The sequence below is a fragment of the Barbus barbus genome, assembly GCF_936440315.1.
Source record: "Barbus barbus genome assembly, chromosome: 48".
Taxonomy (NCBI): domain Eukaryota; kingdom Metazoa; phylum Chordata; class Actinopteri; order Cypriniformes; family Cyprinidae; genus Barbus; species Barbus barbus.
Window position 1 is genome coordinate 9,331,427 of NC_136726.1, and position 23,572 is coordinate 9,354,998.

A 23,572-nucleotide genomic window follows, 5' to 3' on the forward strand; every position below is an offset into this window, starting at 1 on the left:
TTTGGACAGGAAGACCTTTTAGCAAATGGCTTGCATGTTCTTGTTTGTTTGCATGCTCTGTTTCTGTGTTAGGTCTCCACAGAATATGTTTGTACTGCTATATGTTATCCTTTTTTGAAGATTTCTTACTCTATACTCCCCTATTCACTTTCATGTTCATTTTAATCATGCCATATGCATTGAGAATTTCATATAATTTTTGGTTTGTTAAATTCTTTCTTACAAATATGGCAGTCCTTCATAACAGCTTTCACAAATAGCTCATTAACAGACATTACAGATCAGTAGTGTACATTAGGATACGGATGTGGTGAATGTAAAAATAAAGTATTCTAAAATTAGTCTATGGAAAATATTAAGACTGTTAAAGGATATTTCCTTAATAGTCTATTTGTCTACAGTTTTTAAAGTTAGTCACTAAAGGTGCTATAGATGACAATCTTTAAGTCCGTCACTGATGAAGTTCACATGCCACCCTCAATGTCTCATGCCACACAGAACACCAGTGGCTCTCAATTCCATTCTAATTCTCAATTCCCCCCCCCCCCACACACACACCCCCATCCCCCCCAACAATACCTCAATACCCTCTTTCGTATGCACTGCAGAAGTTTCGTCTGCATGTGATGGCATTTCAGAGTGAGGAGTAACCATATATGGTCTAAACACAACTGCCCTTATGTTTTGCAGCAGAACTGTAATTTGGAGTAAGTTTTGTTGTCTTTGCAGAAATGTAATATGAAGATTGTATAAGGTACAACAGTGTGAAAGTGATCAGCACATATAAACAAAGTTATCGTATAAAGTTTTTTTTTTTTTTTTTTTAATCCTTTTTATAAGCCACACTACAACAATTTTCAAACTTTCAAGCTGTTTATTACAACAAAAGTTACTTGTTTTTTCAGACATGATATACAGGTATACAAGAGTATGTTAGTGTGTTGACTCATTCCTGTGATACTTTAACCACACATTCCATTTTAAGGAAAACCATATCCTGTTTGTTTATAGACACATTTTTGTGATACATTTTTACATAAATGTAAATTACTTGTTATAAGTCAGAGCACAATATCATGCACTGACAACTCATGACAAATTATATTTTCTGTAAATTCATTATGTTTTTAACATGATATTTATGACTGACTAATGATCTGTTCATGTTAATTTTTCTTTAAAGTTATTAAAAAATGTGTTGGTTTGTATGAAATAGTATGCGTAGCAAAAAGAGAGCTTCTCTGAAGTGTACAAATAGTTTGTAAAATTCATTAATTTTATTTAATAATTTGCAACATCCTAAAAGAAAAAAAGGTTATATTAAATAAAACATTAACAAATATAAATATTTTTAATATCATATCAATGTATTTCTTATCAATAATAAAGAATGATACATTTTTTACTGAAATATACAGATAGCATTATAAAACAATGTCCGATTTTTGAACTGTTAGTAATGATCTACCATAAATATCTTTGTACCTTAAAAAGGCTTCCATACATTTGATGGCTACATCGTCTACTTCTGGGTCAAACTTGTTTGCGAAAAGATGGTGTTGCCTCGCAATCCATTTCAAGTCCCCAGCTCCATAGACACACACTGCCCGTCTGTGCATCCCAGTGCATGGTGGGTAGGGAGCCCCACTCTTTAGATCTCCTTCATGGTAACGCCACTTCACCAGACGAGCAATTGAATTCATGTCCGATAGTTCATACTTGATGTTTGGAGGATTAGATCCTGGCACTGAAGGCATCCGCTGTAATGTAGCCCACATGTGCTCATCTGGACTGTATGTGTCTTTCTCCCATTCCATGAAGTTTTGAATCTCTTTGCTTTTGAAGATATGCTCCACAAACTCTCTTGAAACCACAAAGTAAGCATTTCCTGAGAACATGGGGGTCTTTATGGGTGGAGGCGACTTTTTAACATCTGTCCGAGTCACAACGTTCGTAACAACATAATGATATTGCCAGCGGCCCTTTTTGGCCTCTACATTCTCAGACTCCAAACTGTTCTTTCCATTCAGGTATTTTAGAGACTGAACCATTTCTGCATTGGTTTTAATGGGGAAATCAGTGCCACAAGTGTTGAGCAGATACTTCCACTGGACGGGTGACTTGAGCAGATCCTTCATGCAGTTCATGTCCGCTTGAACTCGAGACCATGAGGCGTAGATCACATGCTCCAGTTTGCTGGCCACAAACACGTTGGTCAGGCAGGACGTAATGGCCCTTACTGCTTCTTTAAAGATCTCAGGAGACTTCTGGTCCACGTGAACACAGTACACATTGTGAGAAGTGTAAATGGCTCTCAGGAGCCTTTCAAACATCTCGATCTTCTCATGGATCACCATGGAGTAAGCAATAGGGAAATCTTTTTCCTCTTTACTGAGAGAAATGGTTAGAAATCCTCTGTCTCGAATGTAGGCTGGACAATCCTTGGTTGTGTTGAGGTAGAATGATTCTGATAGCAAAGTTTTTCTTTTTTTAGAGACCAGGAGCTTCCTGAAAACATCCTTGTCCACTACATCCATGTCTCCTTGAATAATAGCAGAACAAGCCTGTAGTTCTCCAACATCCTGCTTTAGTAAGTGATTCAAGACCGACTCTTTTTTGTGAGGCCATTTTATCCTTAGTCCTGGATAACTCAGCATAAGGACAGACATGGTTACAATCACAGAAAGGACAAAGATTATTTTCATAATCCTCTGATTATCAAATCCCATGTTGAGTTAAGATTATAACCTGCCAGAAACAAGTAGCAGGAGAGGAAATCTGAGTCAGTGAGGTATGAAACAGCCTCTCTTGTTCACACACCAGAAGCGTGTGGCAAAAACTGAAAGTTAGCGAATCATATTCAAAGGGGAAGGGCAGACATAAGTGCAAAATATGCATAATAATTATTACACAGGAAAGGTGTGGTTGTCATCTTTCTGGAGGGTGTGATTGTCAACCATTCAATAAATAAAACATTTTGTAAGCTTTGTATACCAGATATTTTGGGCAAATAACAAAACATTTTTTAAAAACTTTAAGAAAGATTTAAAGTAAGAAATATCAGTTTACCACAGCGTGGAAAGCTCTGTATATTTTGCATGTCTCTAACACACCTGATTCATATAACCAGCTCGTTAGAAGAGAGCTACGTGCATGAACTGTGTTCCGATTGATATGATCCCTATTACTCCCTATCCATTGAAGTTTACTTCACTTCAGAACATTCATTCACGGATTTGCGCTGCGCCACTGCTTGCAGCTTCTTCACACACAGACGAGTGTGACATCATATACCTCTGTAAATAAATACAATTTAAATTCAAGTTTGGCACACTATAATGCCCTTTGAATGGAACATATAGGCTACACTCATTTCAAACTGGAATCATGGCGGAATATTATGGAATTATTTTTGTGTCTTTATTATTCAAACAAAAATTCGGTATTTGAGAGCAAAACTAATTATTTTGTAATTAAAAAATAAAAGTTTGCAAAAAAAAGTCTTCTTAAGGTTCAAAATTAAAGTAATTGAAAACAAAATAATTTGCAGTGCGTGTAAATCTTTAAAATATATATATTTTTCTTTGTGCACTTCAAAAACTTTTCATCACTAATCCACAAATGTTGCTCTCTTTCCTGCCTTCTTTTTTTGCGGGTCTAAACTTTTGTTTGCGAGTTGAAAAGTTTTGCTTGCGAGTGAAGCTGTGTGTCAGTGGGCGGTCTCTACGCACCAGGACGAAAGGCCCTTTACATAGCCACAGAAATACATAGCCTACTGCGGTAGTAAAAACAAACAAAACAAAAACATTATAATAGCCTTAGGTACGCAACATTGCAGAAACAACCTGTTTTAGCATGATTGCAATGTGATTTTATACAATAGTAGTTCAATACACAAGAAGTTCAAATTAAGGGACTTACAGTTTAGACACAATATTGACTGTTTTTGCTCAATTTCTCTAATGAAAATAGTTCCAATTAAAGCCACAGCAGAACTGTTTTGTGTGTCCGAGCAACACAGCATTGTTTCCTTAGCCTACTGAATGAATCCACGTTTTTGATCGAATCAAGTGAGTCAATGATTCAGTAACCCATTCATAAAGACAGTAGGCCTACATCCCATACTATCCATCCTAAATTCTATGTGATAGTAGTAATTTTCAGTATTATTTAGGGCAAAAAACTCACTCGGTCAAATAGTCATTTGTCGCCACCTACTGGTTTGGTTTCATATTTAAAACTATCATTGCATTTTTCCCAACATTTCTTTTTTTGTATGTTTAAAAATATCTAAAACATGAATCCTATACAATTCTTTATGCATTCGAAATTTTGCAGTGTAAATGCATTCATGGCACCTCTACTTCATTAAACAGTCTGTGTAAATACATCTAATGTCACTTCAGATGCAGCTTCTGTGTCTCCTGCAGTGGAAAGATGGAGTTTGTTGTTACTGCTTTCATTTGAATGGTAACAGCTCTAAAGTTTCGTATTATTCTAACTGAATTAATTGAAACAATGCAAGAATTTGATGCGAAAGATGACACATTTAATAAGGTTAGTGAAAAAAAAGACCATTTAAGAAACAGTGGGGAATTACATCTGTTTTGTTAAATAGTAGTACAGCAACTCCTTTTCAGTTAATTGTTATTTCTACCTTTTTTCTAGTCACAGAGCACTTGAGAGGTGTTTAAGAGAGAACATCAGTAACTTTGTCCAGATTGGGGGAATTGGAATGTTTAATCATTTTTATTATGTAAAAATATATTTTTTGCAATAAAAAAGTATAGATTTTTGTTTGCATTTGCTGTCAATTATAGTTTTTAGAAAGAAAATCGGAATCAGCAAAAATCAGTATCGGCAGGTCACACTCAGAAATCGGAATCGGCCAAGAAAATTGCAATCAGTGCATCTCTAGTGTTAACTTTATAAGTTTGTAAGTTTAGAACCTTTTGCCACACTTTGAGATCACTAGTAGACTCTGTTGGCAGTTGTCATTGGATAAGCAGATGCTGCCCAATTAAAGTTTTTAGTTTTTTAAACCCTCACTTTAAACAACAAAACTAGTAATGAATATTTCAGCCAAGTTAAAAAAATATTGATGAGAAAGATGAGTGATAGATTGCGTGCACTTGTAATCCAGTCAGAGTTTCCAGTGTCCTGTCCATTACCAGAAACTAAAGGAATGCTGTTGAACTTGAAAGGCTACTATGGATTGTCAGATATACAGTGTTTCATTGTTTTATATCTTTGCTTAATCATACTTGTGCTTTCAAAAAGCACATTGACAGTTGAAACTATTGTGTAACTAGATGGATTGTTTCTTACAAATGGCCAATCTAGAAGGCGGTCTTCTTGTCACCCCGACTGTGTATGAGAATACATATGCAGATGTATGTATGTAGATCCATGAGCGAGTATCATGTCTAATTTAAACCTTAAAATGGGTGTCAAATTCAACCTGTGTCCAAAAATACATATTCCCAGTGTGAGATTACCACTATTTGTTTTCCTGAGCTGTGATGTCAGTAGATATTCAGTTGTTCTTTAGCTTGTAATTTGTTTAATTATATTCTTGTTTACTTTAAAGGCATGGAGCTGGCAAAAGACTTTAATGCTGCATTGCAAGTGTAATAGTTACCCGTGCTTTATTTTCTCATTCATTCTAATTTACTCATTTAAAAAAAAAATAATTGCTTTAACATGTCAGTACCTTTAAGCAGTATCTACGGCACTACACGGCTATTACATATTGCAATATGCGCTTCATAATTCTGGTTTCATCCACCATGTCTGCTGCTGTTTGTTGTCAATTTTAACCATTTGATGAAAAAAATAAAATAATTCAGCGAATAAGGTAACTGGAATTATTTGCCTTTGAATCATAGATTAAGTATTTCAAATGGATCACATATAAACACAATGTTTTTGACATTCACATCTCTAAAAGTAGCAGTTTGTTGTTTTGGCAGAGTGTTTGGACCTAGAAATATGACATCAGACTTAATAACTGGACAATTTGAATGTAGGTTGTTCCAGGCATCACGGAAAAGTTCACTATTCTTCTGTGCATTTTGTCCTGTTTAATGAAAAACTATTTCCTGAAGATAATTCTGCTTTGAATTATTATTTGAAGTTTAATTTTTAATATAAATGAACAGAATTAGTGATCTAGATAAACCATAGCACATTAAAAAGCCAGAATGGGCCATTTATGTTTGTGGTGAAGTGGTACATCTAGTTTTTTTTTTCTCTCAAATCAGATCTTTTCAGGCATACTGTCTGCAATATTAATTGTGTCCAGACATAACAAACTTATTGGGTATGTGATGAGTTTTTCCAAATGGATGCAGGCAAAACTAGTTCATCAAATAAGTGTGATGTTGAGTCGCGGTGCAGAACTATATTGTGATGTTCCAATCTGGGCAGGGCTTACTTGACTGTTTTTAATATAAAAAAGTTATTTTACAAATGTAAAAGCGCTTTTACAACAAAAGTGAAATGAACACGCCTCAGGCTGAGGGAAATGGATGTTCATGTCTGTACAGAGGGTGCAGCTCAAACAAATTACACGAAGAATGTGACGCAGGAGAAAAAGGTTCAACACTATTCAGCAATAACAAAAATTAAACAAATGTGTCATTTTTGCTTTATACGGTTGAATTGGATCATCAAAGGTTAGTAGCAGAGACATTAAGAAAATGGGATTAAATACATAAATTACATTTTTGTTATTTAACATTTAATTATTGCAGGTTTGTATAATATTCTAAGTTTGCATTTGACTGTTTTTATTCATTTTGAGGATATTGAATCTGTTTTTGTGCAGGTGAGATGCTTTCGACATTGGTGGGGACATAAACCCGACTACACTCATTTTATAATTCATATAGTTTACAGAGTTTCTTTTTCTTTTCTTTTTTAAATAGCATGTTTAACAGGCAATAATTACACAATGAACCAACAACATCAGCATCAGAGCGCTGGGTGTCTTAAAGGGATAGTTCACCCAAAAATGAAAATTGTCATCATTTACTCACCCAGTGTGCATTTCTTTGTTCTGCTGAACACAAACGAAGATATTCTGAAGAATGTGAGAAACAGAGCAGTTCTGGGGCACCATTGACTTCCTTATTATTATTTTTTTCTTTTTTCCTATTATGGAAGTCAATGGTGCCCCAGACAGCCTGGGTACAAACTTTCTTCAAGATATATTCCTTTGTGCTTGGCAGAACAAAGAAATTCATACATGTTTAGAACTACTTGAGGGTGAGTAAATGATGACAGAATTTTCATTTGCAAATAATTTTTTCTTGCGCTTGAAAGGTAATTATCACCTTTACAAAGCTTCTCTTGCGCATGCAAATTTAACAGCACAGCTGTCCTCTTGATATAAATATAAATGAGAATCATTGGATCAAACAACCACCTTCCCCACCTCCAAGGTGCAGTTCTGATGCTCACATGCTCATTGTAGGTGCTTTCAACTGGGGTAGGAGTGATCATCAGTATTATTTTTATTTATTTTTTTATTTTCTTTTTTCAGCTATAATGCCTCACATGTTTTGACACATTCCTCCTATAACTGACATTAATATTTTCTGTGACACGTGCCACAGTAGACCCGTCAGTTCGGGATCAGATGATATAACCTTCAGTGTCCTCACCCATGATGAGCTTGCGCTCTTGTTTAAGGATTGGACCACTGTTGTTTGGTTTTCACCACTAGCACCCCACAAGCCTTGTTGTTTCATCTGACAATTCAAATTTGTCCCTTGTTAAAGTTGCTCAGGTCTATTTTGAACTATTTTTAGTATTCATATTTAGATATGAGAAGTTTGGGAAGCTACGGTTTAATCAAACACTGGTGCATTCCTACTACCAAACAATGAATGAAGTTTGTGTGCATAAGATGATCTTATCCTGTGGGACAGTGGCTAATGATGAGATGAGAGACCAGATGAAGGTAGCCTGGTACACAGCTCAAGACAGTAGGCTATCTAGGAGATGCCCCCAGAAATGCACTGACATAAGTTCAGGTAAGTTCAAGTCACTCGTACTGTGGAGGTAGTTGGACATAGAGTGGTTCTGCTAGTCAGAGGGTCCTTTGCAGGACTGGCAGAACCAGTGACATGCTTGGCAAGTTACTTTGTTGTTTAGCCTGGAAACTCCACACATCATGGTGTTGGGATCCACAACAAGGCCCTTTTCAACATGCAGGGATCCTCACAGCATGCACAGGTCCATTTCTACGGAGCCAAATATGGGAAATATATATATACGCAATATGTCTATATTTATTCTTATAATGCCAAAAAAATAAAGGCATATTTTTTACAAACTCAAACAGAGTATGCTCTGTTGGAAAAATCTGGTTGTGTGTATTATACTGATAATTTTTACATCTGTAAAATTACGTACTCTGTACTCATACCATAGAATACACATGAAAACCAAAGTATACTTTGGGGTTAAAGCCCAAACTGACGTAGACATGTTCACATAAAAACCTAGAGGACAGCGGTCCATGTATCCTGTTGAGAAAGAAAACAGAGGTGCGAAGAACCTATTAAGTAGGCAAATGTCTTATTTATTCAGCAAGTTCTTTTGTTTCTCAGTTAGGAGGGAAAGTAAAGCTAACTTATACGTTACCGGTAGCACATGTGATGCAATTCTGAGCCTTGGGACCGTAACATGTCAGGCGGGATCTATCACAGTAACAAGTGCGACTTTCCCCTTTCGGGGTAAAAAAAAAAAAAAAAAGACATGGCTATTGTGTTTAACTGCTATACAAAAAAAAAGACAAAAGTGGATAACAAAATATGAAATGAAAGATAATCCAAAATAATAATTATTAATAACAGTATATGAATAACATGATCAAAGACCTTTGGAAAAAATAAAGGCAGCAGTATATTTGTGTGGCAAAAATAAATAATTAGATCTTTATTGTCATTGAATGAAAGCTGGTGTTATTAAAAATTTATCTGGAAAATATTCACATTATACTAACTTAAAAGTTTATCTTTTTCCATATGTTATTAGAGTTCTGAAGCAGTTATATAGGATTGCAGGGGATATTGGTCCCACAAACCCCAATTTATGACTTAAGGATTAATCCAGTGATTTCTAAAATATAACATTATAAAATGAAACCATAATAATTTCAAATCGTGTTAAAATAAAATGTCAAAACTTTCAATCAATATATTTAGTAAAACGTCAACTTTGAAGCTTTCCAAAATTATTTTAAATGATGTCTAAAAATTTCAGTGTAAAACATTTAGAAAATCAATGCTACAAATACAAAGTACAGGACAAATTTGTCAGTGTTTTAAGTGTATTACTACCCGATATCCAGCAGAGGACACTATCACACCAACTATAACAAACTAAATTCTAAGACAAAACGGCAAGTTTAAATCAGTATTTCTCATGTTAAATGGCAGGAATTCTTTATCACCATCAACATATTGGCCTTCCGGGCAGTTGATCACCGGGCACTTCCCATAAACTGGGCGGCTCCAGCCACTGCATCGGTCACAGTCTCTCACTCCAGGGCCGTGGCAGGTCAGACAGGAGCTGTGACAGGGTTGACAGCTCCAGCCTCTGGAGTCTTTAAATGTGTCTGCTGGGCACTCCTTCACACAGGTGCCATCTTTATCAGGCAAAAAGTCTTGTTTATCCTATTATTTTTTGTTTTATCCCTTAATTAGTGTTGTGATTTTTCATAGTACTTTACATAAATGATAAGACATAAATGAACAATTAGTCCTTTTTACAAAGTGTGACATACACTTCCATTCAAAAGTTTGGAGTCAGTAAGATTGATTGATTGCAATTAATATGTTTGGTAACACGTTACTCTAAGGTTCTTTAAAACATTTTATCTCTTCATTTGTCGTCGTCAACTCTAACAGCGGAGGACTTTGTTCATTAATAAAATTACAACCATCAGTGCACAATTCTCCACTCCACAAACTGTCAAACACTTGTCTTACCAGCAAACATGTCATGCGAGAGTTAGACAAATTGTTAATTTGTGGTACTCTCTGAAGCACAGAAACACCTCCTGGATAGCAACTAGTCTAGCTTCAGAAGTGGACTTTCGGTTGCTGAAGCCTTACGACTGGCAAGAGCGGCTTCCAAATCTTCAGTACTTCAGTACTTATCTTGCTGGATCTGTCCGCTGCTTTTGGCATGGTTCACCACCAGATCCTCCTGTTAACTCCTATTGGCAAAGGGCATCTCAGGAACTGCACTCCAGTGGTTCAAGTCCTACATGTTATAGAGGTGCCACCCCTTTGCTGGCGACTCGGCCACCTGTGTGAATGTGCTTTGTGTTTTTATGTTTATTCTGTTATTTTAAAACCTTTGTTTTAAAATTCTATTTTAAATGATCAGATCCATGACGTTGATATGGCGGCATTTAATATTTGTACTTTGGTGTGCCTTTTCTGGCTCTGGGGCTTAGTTGTTTGGAAGGTTACCCAAACACTGGGACCCCAGATCAGACCCGCTTTTCATCACCTACAGCCGACAGGTGCTCCTGGAGTTGCGGCCTTCAGCTTCAGGTGGATTTGTTCCCAAATCCAGAGGAGGAGTCCGTGTTAGGAATAGTCGGCCGAGTTATAAACCTGAGTTACCTTCAGTAATAATGGGGAATGTCCGCTCCTTGGTTAATAAAGTCTATGAACTGTCTGCTCTTGTGCGGTACGACCGCCTTTATCGGCAGTGCAGTTTACTGTATTTCACGGACACTTGGTTGTCGGATAGGATACCAGATTCTCATGTGAAAATGGATGGATTCTCATTATGCACACTGGACAGAGATTCAGAGAGGACTGGTAAAAAATTAGGAGGTGGTTTGTGCCTCTATGTGAATGAACAGTCGTGCCATCCTGACCATGTTACGGTGCAGGAGACTGTTTGCGACCAGAACATCGAACTGCTTGTGGTAATTAATGAGGATTTTAATTACAGTTCACTCTCTGCTACCTTGCCCTCTTTTAACCCTTGTGTGGTCTTGGGTCATTTCTGACTGGAGAATTTTACATTTTTAATTTTTTTCACCAGAATGGTACGAAACTCAGTTCACTCAGTGAACACACAAAAAAATTGAGGGCATGATTCGAAAAAGCTAAGTGATCGTAAAAAAAAAGTCACACTCATGGTCTTCGGTCAAAAATGACCGACCATAGAAAATAATCAAAAATACAGAAAATGTTTGTGTGTACAATGTTTGTGTGTTCTACAAATCCCCAACAATGCAGAAAAAATAGCCGGCAATGCCACAAAATAGCCCAGCAATGAAGGGGTGAAATTCTAAAACATCTAGAGTGCAAAATCAACACACACACACACACTTGTACACACACACCCCTATGAACTGGTGTGCCTGTAACACAGCAAATATGTCAAATAAAATCAATAATTCAACTACAATGCAGTAAAAAAGTGGACAGCAAGGAATGGGTTATACTCTAAAACATCAAGAGTGTAAAACAGATACATCCACTCACACACACTCACAGACACACAAATGAATTGGTATGGCTAATTGTTTACTTTTATTAGGTTGTTTCTTAACCTGTGTTTGGATGTGTGTAGTCCAAGTCAGGTTCTCTGAGATGTTTACACCGAGGTACTTGAAGCTACTCACCCTCTCCACAGGGGTCCCACTGATCATAAGAGGAGTGTAGGGCGGCTGCTGACTCTTCCTAAAGTCCATGATCAGCTCTTTAGTTTTGCTCACGTTCAGAGAGAGACAGTTGTCCTGGCACCATGATGTGAGTCTCTCTACCTCATCCAAGTATTCGGTCTCATCGTTGTTGGAGATGAGGCCCAGAACCACAGTATCATCAGCGAATTTGATAATAGATGTGGAGCTGTGAGAGGACACGCAGTCATGCGGGTAGAGAGAGTAAAGCAGGGGACTCAGGACACAGCCCTGTGGGGCTCCTACGTTCAGGGTGATGGAGTTTGAGGTGAACTGGCCAACTTTCACCACTTGAGGTCTGCCGGTGAGGAAGTCTTGAATCCAGTCACCGAGTGAGGAGTTTAGGCCGAGGTTAGATGCCAGCTTGATGGGGATTATAGTATTGAAAGCTGAGCTATAGTCAATGAATAGCACCCTTACATAATTCCCATTGTTGCTGTCCTAGTGTGTGAGGGAAGAGTGGAGGATGTGAGAGATGGCATCGTCAGTGGATCTATTTGGGCGATAGGCAAACTGAAGAGGGTCCAAAGTATCAGGGATGGAGGAGCAAATGTGGCTCTTTACAAGTCTCTCAAAAACCTTCATGACTAAAGATGTGAGGGCAACTGGGCGATAGTCATTCAGGCAAGAGGGTCGATTGTTCTTAGGCACAGGGATTATTACGGATTTTTTAAATGAGGTGGGAACCACGGAGGTAGCAAGGGACTCATTAAAGATAGAAGTGAACAAACCAGCGAGCTGATCGGCGCAGGACCTCAGAACACGGCCGGTTATCCCATCAGGTCCGGCTGCTTTCCTGACATTCACTTTCTTTAGCGCCCTCCGAACCTCATTCTCTGACACGGTGATTACAGAATCATCACTGCTCTGCCTGCTGCTTCCTGACGCGCTGCCGCCGTTGCAATCGAAGCGGCCGTAGAAGATGTTTAACTCGTCGGCCAGCAACGGATCTGCTCTCACCTCTGCGGAGGATTTGTTTCCGAAGGCACAGAGGTATACATCTAGGTATACATCTAGGTATATATATCTATGGAGCATAAACTTCAGCCGAGAAACTGGCTAACTAGCACATTATTAGGAAAGGCGATTTGCAAAGATTCATAAAAACCATTATACTCCTTCCGAAGTTAAAGCTGGATCACGAATTATTCGGGTGAACATAGACCCATTTATGTAGATTGGGGATCGGCGCATTCCCTTCAAAATGAAAGTAACGTTAATCCTCTGCGTCTTCAGCGGCTCAGATGTCGGGAGTAAATGACGATTGTTATATTCATTATTATATCCAACAATTAAACAGTTCAATCGCTTAATCTGAGACATTCTTGTCTTCCCCTGCACCGGAGTAGACACAATGGAGGACAGCTCTCTCGGCTCACTCAGGGCGGGTCTAAGGTAGGACGGTCTTGTCAAGAACTACGTCATTCTGACAGGAACCTCCGAACAGCCTGATTTGAGAAATAGGGATTTAAAAAAAAAACACTGCATGGATTTTTATCAATATAGGATGGATGTGTACACACACCTCCAACACACATTTATGTTCAAACTATTTTAAAAGTGAATTTTCCATCCTTTGACCCCTTTAAATAACTTTTTGGGCAAATAAATTGGCAAATTCTGAAAAGGATAAAAAAAATCTGGGTAATATCACCATCTTAATAGCATTCTCACGCTCCATCATTGAAAGTGGTAGTGTCCTCCAGTATTTTATAGTGCTTTTAAGATTTTCTAACATAGGTAAAAAGTTAAGTTTATATATATCCTTAGGGTTTCTAGACATATTAACTCCAAGGTATTTCAAACTATTTGTGGCTATTTTAAAAGGAATTGCTCTATGAACCTGAGCTACGAGTTTAGGACACAATAGTTTATAAAACTATTTTAACAAACATGACTGACTCAACATTCTCATGCAAACAAGGCACTAATATTTATAGGCCTATAACTTAATCGAATAGCATGATCATAAACAATCTGGTAATGTCTTTTTTTTTTCTGGATGAGAATATACTCACAGCCTCCTATAAAGGCCAGCAAACAGAGAAATTTTAAGTCACTATTCAAGTCAAGTCACTATTATTTGTATAGCGCTTTTAACAATGCAAATTGTGTCAAATCAACTTAATATCTTAATGATTTTTGGCATAAAAGAAAACTCAATCGGTTTTTAAAGCACCAACTTTGGAGGTCCCACACACTTGGGACGCACAGAGCTAAATTGTTTCTAAAAAATCTTTATTTGTATTCAGCTGAACATCAAAACAAATTTTGATGTTGATTGTTGCAACACTCAAAAAAAATAATAATTGGGGGCAGAGGCAAAATAAAAATTAAGAGGTTATAGGATATCCAAGTTAAACTGTTTTGAAACAGTCCACAATAAGCAGGTGAATTGGTAGTAGGTGAAGGGATCATGTTTGGGTATAAAAGGAGCAACTCAGCCTTTGCCAGCAAAGCCACTTTGTGTCAAATTTCATGAGATGTATGTATCAAACAAATCAAAAATCTAATTTCTCAATGCAAAATTTAGGGATTTCACCAAACAACCATACATAATATTGGGAAAAGATTTAGGGAATGCAGTGAACTCTCAGTATACAGTATCGCACAGAAGTGAGTACACCCCTCACATTTTTGTAAATATTTTATTTTATCTTTTCATGTGACAACACTGAAGAAATGACACTTTGCTACAATGTAAAGTAGTGAGTGTACAGCTTGTATAACAGTGTAAATTTGCTGTCCCCTCAAAATAACTCAACACACAGCCATTAATGTCTAAACTGCTGGCCACAAAAGTGAGTACACTCCTAAGTGAAAATGTCCAAATTGGGCTCAATTAGTCATTTTCTCTCCCCGGTGTCATGTGACTCGTTAGTGTTATAAGGTCTCAGGTGTGAATGGGGTGCAGGTGTGTTAAACTTGGTGTTATCACTCTCACTCTCTCATACTGTTCACTGGAAGTTCAACATGGCAAAGAACTCCCTGAGGATCTGAAAAAAAGAATTGTTGCTTTACATAAAGATGGTGTAGGCTATAAGAAGAATGGCCAAGACCCTGAAACTGAGCTGCAGCACGGTGGCCAAGACCATACAGCGGTTTAACAAGACAGGTTCCACTCAGAACAGGCCTCGCCATGGTCGACCAAAGTGCACATGCTCAGCGTCATATCTAGAGGTTGTGTTTGGGAAATAGATGTATGAGTGCTGCCAGCATTGCTGCAGAGGTTGAAGAGGTGGGGGGTCAACCTGTCAGTGCTCAGACCATACGCCGCACACTGCATCAAATTGGTCTGCATGGCTGTCGTCCCAGAAGGAAGCCTCTTCTAAAGATGATGATAACGGCCCTAAACACACCTCCAAGACGACCACTGCCTTGCTAAAGAAGCTGAGGGTAAAGGTGATGGACTGGCCAAGCATGTCTCCAGACCTAAACCCTATTGAGCATCTGTGGGGCATCCTCAAACGGAAGGTGGAGGAGCGCAAGGTCTATAACAGCCACCAGCTCCATGATGTTGTCATGGAGGAGTGGAAGAGGACTTCAGTGGCAACCTGTGAAGCTCTGGTGAACTCCATGCCCAAGAGGGTTAAGGCAGAGCTGGGAAATAATGGTGGCCACACAAAATATTGACACTTTGGGCCCAATTTGGACATTTTCACTTAGGGGTGTACTCACTTTTGTGAGTTAATTTATTTTGATGAATACTAAATCTGTTTTTTTGCGAATGGGATGAATTAATGCACATTCACATTTAGTCTAGAACTACAGTAACAGCATGTTCACACAGCCCACTGTCAGTCAATAAATGTCAGTCAATAAATAAACTGGCGTTACTTTTTTGAAAAATTAACTCCGATATTTTCTTGTAAATTAAAAAGTAATGCGTTACTTTACTAGTTACTTGAAAAAAGTAATATTATTACGTAACTCGCGTTACTTGTAATGCGTTACCCCCAACACTGGTACTCAGGAATCACAGATTCTAGCCTACGTCTTGGAATATATGACCCAAATAAGAATTTTCACCGAATATTGCCATCTGAACAAGTAACAAGTCTGCCACGTTTGTTGTGCCCAACTGAGGAAAAAAGAATTACAATAAATCATGCTACCAATGGTGATTAAATCTAATGATCGGTTAGCTCATATCACATCAAACCTTGCAAATTATTATTGTTATACTATATTAAAATTATTAATGTTATCAACATCAGCATTGCGTGACAATGAGTATAGTGTGCATTAGCGTGTAGATCTAACTGTCATACCATTCAAACTTTATATTAATAAATTCTTTTAACCCAAAAAGCAAACTATGCTCCCTTCGAACTGGTTGTCTTTAAAATACAAATTCTGTGTAATCCCAGGCTATCTGTAATCAGAAGCACATTTAAAACTGGAATATAATTTAATTTCATTCACATGTGTTTCATAAACTCAATCCTTTCTGGATTATCCTCCATCAAAATGATACATTTAATTATTATAGCTGCTGTGAGAAAAGTATAAAAGATCTGCAGGATCCTCACAACCTAACAAAAATTAAAAAGGTAATTGCGACTTTTTATCTCACAATTGTCATCCGAGTTTACATCTTGCAACTCGGACTTTTTTTCTCAGAATTACGTGATATAAACTCGCAATTCTGAGTTTTTTCTCAGAATTGAGAGCTAATATCTCGCAATTCTGACTTTATAAAATAGAATTATTATAAAGTCAGGATTGTGACCTTTTGAGGGTCCATTGTCTTTTTTCCTGCAAAATTTTACTTTATAGCTCGCAATTGCAAGTTCATATCTCACAATTTTGAGAAAGTAAGTCATAATTGCAAGTTTATATCATGCACCATACCAAACAGTTGCTGGACCAAATTGCTATTATTCAGAAAAAGTTCTAAAACAGATAACATTTGGTTGAAGATGGTTATTAACATTACTACTGATATGTGAGATTGTCTGTTCCAAAAGTCTTGGAAAAAGTTTCGAGCGGTTCAACTGTTTTGCTCTGTCTATCTCTACAGGAGTGTTGTATGAGTTTGAGAAGTGCTCATTCCACCTGTGCGTTTCTGGGTGTGGTCGTTACCCGGATGACAGTCACGATCGTTGTCTCACATGTCTGGGCATCAAATACGCTAAGATTGCTTTCGTGGATGAGTCATGTTCCCACTGCAGGAAGATGACGATCTCAGTGCTGCAGTCAAAACTCCAATACCTCAAAAGAGATGGAGTCCCCTTAACTATGCCCTGATCTAGATCCTCTTCTGGGCCCTCAGAAGAGGGCTACTTTCGGGTTACGGAGCTCCACTGTGTCCCAAGCCTTCGAGGTTGAACGATTGGTATCTCGGGGTGGCCCGAGCTGGTTCTTAGCCCCCCGCCCCAGTGCCATTCTTTCCGGAAGTGCATTAGGAGGATACTAGGTCATGGATGGCACCTTTTTCTGCCCCAAACTGGTCTGCTTCCTCCTTCTCCTCACTACCCTCGATGGTGGGGCAGCCAAGGGGTACGTGGTAATCCCCCCAGTGGAGGGCGCTGTTGTGATGCAATTGTGTCCAAGGAGTGCTTCCACCTGGAGGGGTAACCTGCGTCTCCCATCCAAGGCCTGCAAGTTCTCGTCCGTTCTTACAGCCAAAGTTTTCAGAGCCACTGGACAGAGTGCCTCCACCTTGCATGGCACTAAAAGAGTTGCACAAGGGTAGCTCTGACCTAGGGCTGATGCAGGAGCTGTTATTAAAGATCTCTGCATTCAGTTCTGTTTACCCTGTCCTCTTCTGTTCCTTGACAGAAGACCAGACCATAAGAAAGAATTGGAGCACCATGGACCACTCGCTATACCCCCTCACTTAGAATGGCCGGCCAATGGTGGATTTTGTGTTGGAGTTCTGGGAGCTGGTCAAAAATTCCTCACTGTGTGATTCAGATCTGAGAGTTTGGTTTCTTGGAGGCCTAGACAATCGGTGGTACTCCAAAATGCCCAAGAACCATCTCATAAGCTCGCTCACAGAGTGCATGTATTATGCCCTGCAGCTGAGTCGATCCACTCCATCCGGTCTTGCATCTAAGTCCTCACCTGTTATGGCCACTAATCTCCCGTCATTACCCAACATGGCCGCCGATCTCCATTCCTCACCTATCATGGCCGCCAGCCTCTGATCAGCTATCATGCATGCCACTAGATCTATCTGAAGGTGGAAAAGCCTGGCATCCAGTGTGGCAGATCCTCCACTGATGTCTGTGCGATCATCAAGCCTGCAGGCCGCTCCACTCTCAAGCCCGCCGGCGGCTTCTGAGTCTGTATCAGTTCGTCTAGCCAGTTCCGGCCCCAGTGTCTGTCTTGGAACCCATTCCAAACCCTGAACTTTCCTCTTACTAGCGAATTAATTTTAAGCTTACCTTCAGTCCAAAGGCCTGGGCGAAAAACCCATCCAGACCATCCACTCGTCTCAGAGCACAGCTCCAGACCTGTTCCAGCCCCTGAGTCCGCTCCAGTGTCAGGTCCAGCCCCTGAGTCCGCTCCTTTCATCAAGTTCAGTCCAGAATCCACTACAGTCCAAAGTAATTTAGAGTCCATTCCAACCCCAGAATTCAGTAAAAAGCCTGCACGAGAAACCCATCCAGACCATGCACCCCTCTCAGAGCACAGCCCCGGATCAGCTCAAGCCCCTGACCAGAGTCAAGAGAAGGCTTATGTTCCAGAGTTTAGTTCAGAGAGGGCTCCAGCCCCTGAGTTTAGCCCAGAGAGGGCTCCTGTTTCTGTGTTTAGCCCAGAGGAGGCTTTTTTCCCGAATTAGGCCCAGAGTGGGCTTCTGTTCCCAAATTTGGCCCAGAGAGGTCTTTAATCCCCGAGTCTGGCCCAGAGAGGGCCTCTGTTCCAGAGTTTGGCCCAGAGAGGGCTTCTGTTTCCAAGCTGGGCCCAGAGAGGGTATTTGTTCCTGACAAGAGTCCAGTGCAGGCTCCAGCCCCTGTCCAGAGTCCAGTGCAGACTCCAGGCCCAGACCAAAGTCCAGTGCAGGTTCCAGCCTTTGACCGGAATCCAGTATAGGTCCCAGCCAGCCTTTGACCAGAATCTAGAGCACATTTCAGCCCTTGATCAGAATCCGGAGTTGGCTTCTGCTCCAGACCAGTGTCTAATACTGGCTTCAGTCCCAGACCAGAGTCCAGTAAAGGCTCCTGCCAATGATCTCAGTCTTAGACACACAGTTAGGAGTGCCGTTCCCTCTTCAGTCAGATTAAATGTCCTTGCCAAGGCCAGGAGAGCCGTTCCCATCGCTGTAAGAATCAGCCGCCATATCACGGCCAGGAGTGCCATTCCTTCCTCAGTCAGATTAAATCCCCTCGTCACGGCCAGGAGAGCTGTTCCTTCTTCAGTCAGATGGTCACTGCAGCCACCCGGATCCAGTCCGTATCCAGATCAGATAGTGGATCAGCACCTAGAGATTATCTCTACAGCCCTGAACGTCAGCGGAGACTAGGACAACTAGATGAGCCCCAGAGACTGATCCCCAGTGAAGACCCTGTCTCCTAGACGGCCATCGGGACAAGACCAGAGGAACCAGATGAGTCCTTTGCACAATCTGACTCTGCTTTAGCCTAGATTTAAACTGCTGATTTTGTCTGGCCAGAGAAGAATGACACTATTTCGACATACTATTTCCCCGTCTAAATACTGTAAAGCTGATATAAAGTCACCCAGATTTATATCAAGCTGATGTAAAGCTGCTTTGACACAATTTGCATTGTTAAAAGCGCTATACAAATAATAGTGACTTGACTTGACTTGACTTCAATCAGATTAAATGTCCTTGCCACGGCCAGGAGAGCCGTTTCCCTCGCTGTAAGAATCAGCTACCCTATCATTTCCAGGAGTGCCGTTCCTTCTTCAATTGGATTAAATCCCCTCGTCACGGCCAGGAGAGCCGTTCCTCTCACTGTAAGAATCAGCTACCCTATCATGGCCAGGAGTGCCGTTCCTTCTTCAGTCGGATTAAAGCTCCTCGTCACAGCCAGGAGTGCAGTTCCTCCTTCAATCAGATTAAATGTCCTTGCCACGGCCAGGAGAGCCGTTTCCCTCGCTGTAAGAATCAGCTACCCTATCATTTCCAGGAGTGCCGTTCCTTCTTCAATTGGATTAAATCCCCTCGTCACGGCCAGGAGAGCCGTTCCTCTCACTGTAAGAATCAGCTACCCTATCATGGCCAGGAGTGCCGTTCCTTCTTCAGTCGGATTAAAGCTCCTCGTCACAGCCAGGAGTGCAGTTCCTCCTTCAATCAGATTAAATGTCCTTGCCACGGCCAGGAGAGCAATTCCCCTCGCTGTAAGAATCAGCTACCCTATCACGGCCAGGAGAGCCTTTCCTTCTTCAGTGAAATTAAGTTCCCCAGTCACGGCCAGGAGTGCCATTCCCTCTGTAATCAAGAGGAGTTTTCCTGTTCCAGCCTGGAGAGCCGTTCCTCCTCCTATGGATAGTAAATCCCTAACCTCGACTCCTGTATTCGGGTGGTCATCCGCTCCAGAGCGCTCTCCAGTCCTTCAGAGCACCCTCCAGTATCCGCTCCTTCAGAGCGCCTTCTAAAGCTGCCAATATGACTTCCCAAACGGAGGTACTGTCACAAGTTCGCCAGCCTAGTCACCATCCCAATTGCCAGCCAGTCACCAGCTCAGTCACCTTACCACATTAAGGACTTCATTTCCCAGCATCCCGCCTGCTTCACACCTGCACCTGATCCCCAATCAACACACCTGCAAACAACTACAGTACCTCATAAAATCAGTCACCCTTCACTCCCTTATTGTCTGGTCTCGTTGTTGTTACTACAAGCCATATTTCAACAGACTCCTCACCTGTATACCCTCCTGTGGATTACTTGCCTTCATACCAGCTACCCTCTTCATCTGTGCACTATCGTTCACCGAATTCACCAGCTAGCCTGCATCAGATACGGACTCAATCCTATGACTCATATCAAAGTTAAGTCATTACCTGTTGAATGCTGCTCCATACTTATCAGTCACTTTGCTGTTGAAAACCTGAACCTGTCATTAAAGATATCTGTATTCAGTTTTGTTTGCCCTGTCCTCTTCTGTGCCAATTATCAAGACTTAATGTTCAGCAGAATGGCTAATAAAGAAAATGGCTTTTCTGAAAGTGATTGAATATTCTTTATTAAGAAAATACGAATAAACTATCCTTCACCTTTTAATCACCACCCCCCCAAAAAAAGTTTGGTACCACTTTATAGTAACTGGCATTAACAAATATTACATTACATTATGGAAAGGGTTATATTACAATAACATAAAAGCAATCTACATAGACACTGGCAGCAATATTCTGAATTCTGAAATATATACAATATATAAGAATAAATGTATCAGGAAAGCACATAGAAAAATGCTATTATGTATCGATTTATCATTAGTCTTTACCACCTTCCAATCCAGTGAGTTCTGACCACAGAAGTGTGCGTATAAAGAATTAGTAGAATGTGACTCATTAGTGACCATATTTTAGGTTCTGCTGAGGTGTGTGCTCTCATTAGCATCGTCCTCGTCCTGCTCCTCTTCTGTGTCTGGCTCGTGGATGAAACCGTAGCGTCGATATACAGATCCATCTCGACTGGTGTAGACCACGTCCACCTCGTCTCCGCTGTCTTCTGGTTCTGGTACTCCGTGTGGCATAGGCCGAGGACTGGGCTGTTCTCTAGCCACCCCACTCAGTCGTTCATAAGTCCGTCTCCAGCATAACCTTTTTTTAGCCCTTGCCTGTACCAAAGCAAATACAACTAGCGCTAGCACTACAGCTAGCAGCAAAGCAGCAGGTAAAGCTGCAGATGCATGCTGTACTGCTTGGGACCTCAGAATAGCATCGTCCTGACTTATACTTGATACAGGCGCCTCAAGACACAATACTGTAAAAAGAAAAAAATAATTAAGAAATATATTAATTAATAACGTAATTAATATAGAGTTTTGTAAAACAATTTAAAAAACAGTAACACTTTACTATAGGGACCAATTCTCACTATTAACTAGTTGCTTATTAGCGTGCCTACACAATAAAAAATACTGGGTTTTTTTTTTTAACCCAAACGCTGGGTTCAACTTGTTGGGTCATTTTATTGGGTTATTTTAACGCTGGGTTGTACCTAACCACTGGGTTGAGCAGAGCTTATCTCTGGTGAAACTTCTCAACAACGCAGCTGCTGAGAGCACAGGCTTTTAAAGTCCACAGGAGAGAGCAGTTGTCAGCGCCACCGCCGATTTGGTGCACTCTTTCAGGGAAATAAAGGTGTGTATACATTTTATTTATAAAGTCTTTAATGTGGTGTAAATTATATTATTTTACGCAATGCAACATAAGGATGAGATGTCAGCTGTTTCAGCGGTGGTCATCGTTTCACGCTGGAAACGCCTTTGCCTTGCATAACATAAATGGATTTTATTCGTTATAATACTGAGTGTTATTTACTTTGATGTTAAAATATTTTCTCTAATTTCAGTACTGTTTGTTTTTGGGCATGTTTTGGAGTCAGTCACGCCATCTCTCAGCTACGAGTGAAAGGCTAAAGTTCACAGTTCCCCCGCGAACAGCAGCCCTTCAATGGCTCAGATTTTGGCGGCACACCGGTATGAGAATTAGCACTATTAGCACCCATTTTAAGCCAGCAATATAATAATTTTTAAACAATATATTAAACATCCAAGCATAGTGGGTAAAAACGTTAAACCCAACCAGCTGGGTCAAAATAACCCAGCATGTGTTCTGTCCAATGTTTACCCAACGCTGGGTTGCCAAATACCCCAAGTCGGGTTGTTTTTAACCCAGCATTTTTTAGAGTGTATTATTAATTTATTGGCTGTTTATTAGTATTTATAAAGTACATATTCGGCATGGCCATATTCTACATTCCTAATCCTACCCAATAACTAAATTTAACAACTATCTTACTAAATGTTAATAAGCAGCAAATTAGGAGTTTGGAAGTTAATGGTTTGTTAATGGCGAGAATTGGATCTTAAAATAAAGTGTGACCAAAAAACATGTGAATGCAGTGTTTGTTTGTGAAGGGAAAATTAATTTATTGAACCAATTTTTTTTTTTTTTTTTTACTATGCAAATGTAACGATTCAGTAAAATTATTCTGATTTCCCAAAACTGCCCATTTTGGGCTGTAAGTTTCAGTAAAATTAGTAAACAGTTCCATTATTTAACCTTAGTTAACTACATTAGTTAACTATATTATGTAACATGAATTAAAAGTGGAAACTACTATTAAAGCATTTACTAATCTTAATGTTAATTTCAACATTTACTAAAACTTTATTAAGAGAATATTTCACCCAGAAATTGAAATTAGCTGAAATTTTACTCAGCAAACCAAGATATAGATGTGTTTGTTTCTTCAACGCAATGGATTTGGATAAATTTAGCATCACATCATTTGAAATGGATCCTCTGCAGTCAATGGGTGCCGTCAGAATGAGAGTCCAAACAGCTGATAAAAACATCACAATAATCCACAAGTAATCCTCATAACGCTAGTCCATCAATTAAAGTAAAAAGCTGTGTCAAAAATCCACCCACGTTTCTTTCGAACTGCTTTGGTTTTCGCTTGTAAATAGTGATCTTTGATCTTTGCAGATTTCTCTCCAACAGTTTGACGTTTCAAACGTCTTTATGGAATTGTTTATTACAGTTACGCAGCTTTTTGATTCACAAGATGTTAACCGATGGACTGGAGTCCTGTGGACTAGTTATGGATTCTTGTGATGTTGTTGTTTTTTTTTTTATTAGCTGTTTGGACTCTTATTCTGACGGCACCCATTCACTACAAATGATCCATTGGTGAGCAAG

The 23,572-nt window shown here is 39.6% G+C and overlaps 2 protein-coding genes across 3 annotated transcripts in view; both read right to left on the bottom strand.

Moving 5' to 3' along the window:
• Positions 1-908: 908 nt before the first annotated feature.
• On the bottom strand, positions 909-2,825 carry LOC306866410 (beta-1,3-galactosyl-O-glycosyl-glycoprotein beta-1,6-N-acetylglucosaminyltransferase 3-like). Its single transcript, XM_079411610.1, has one exon. It carries the CDS (start codon positions 2,727-2,729, stop codon positions 1,425-1,427), a length of 1,305 nt encoding a protein of 434 aa, XP_079267736.1. The 5' UTR covers positions 2,730-2,825; the 3' UTR covers positions 909-1,424.
• An 18,034-nt stretch (positions 2,826-20,859) lies between these two features.
• LOC306866412 (cysteine repeat modular protein 2) overlaps positions 20,860-23,572 on the bottom strand; it is a 28,548-nt gene continuing 25,835 nt past the window's right edge. For both annotated transcript variants that reach the window (XM_079411612.1, XM_079411613.1), the window contains one exon: positions 20,860-21,626. In XM_079411612.1, the coding sequence (XP_079267738.1) occupies positions 21,226-21,626 (401 nt within the window). In that variant the 3' untranslated portion in view covers positions 20,860-21,225. The remainder of the gene's footprint in view (positions 21,627-23,572) is intronic.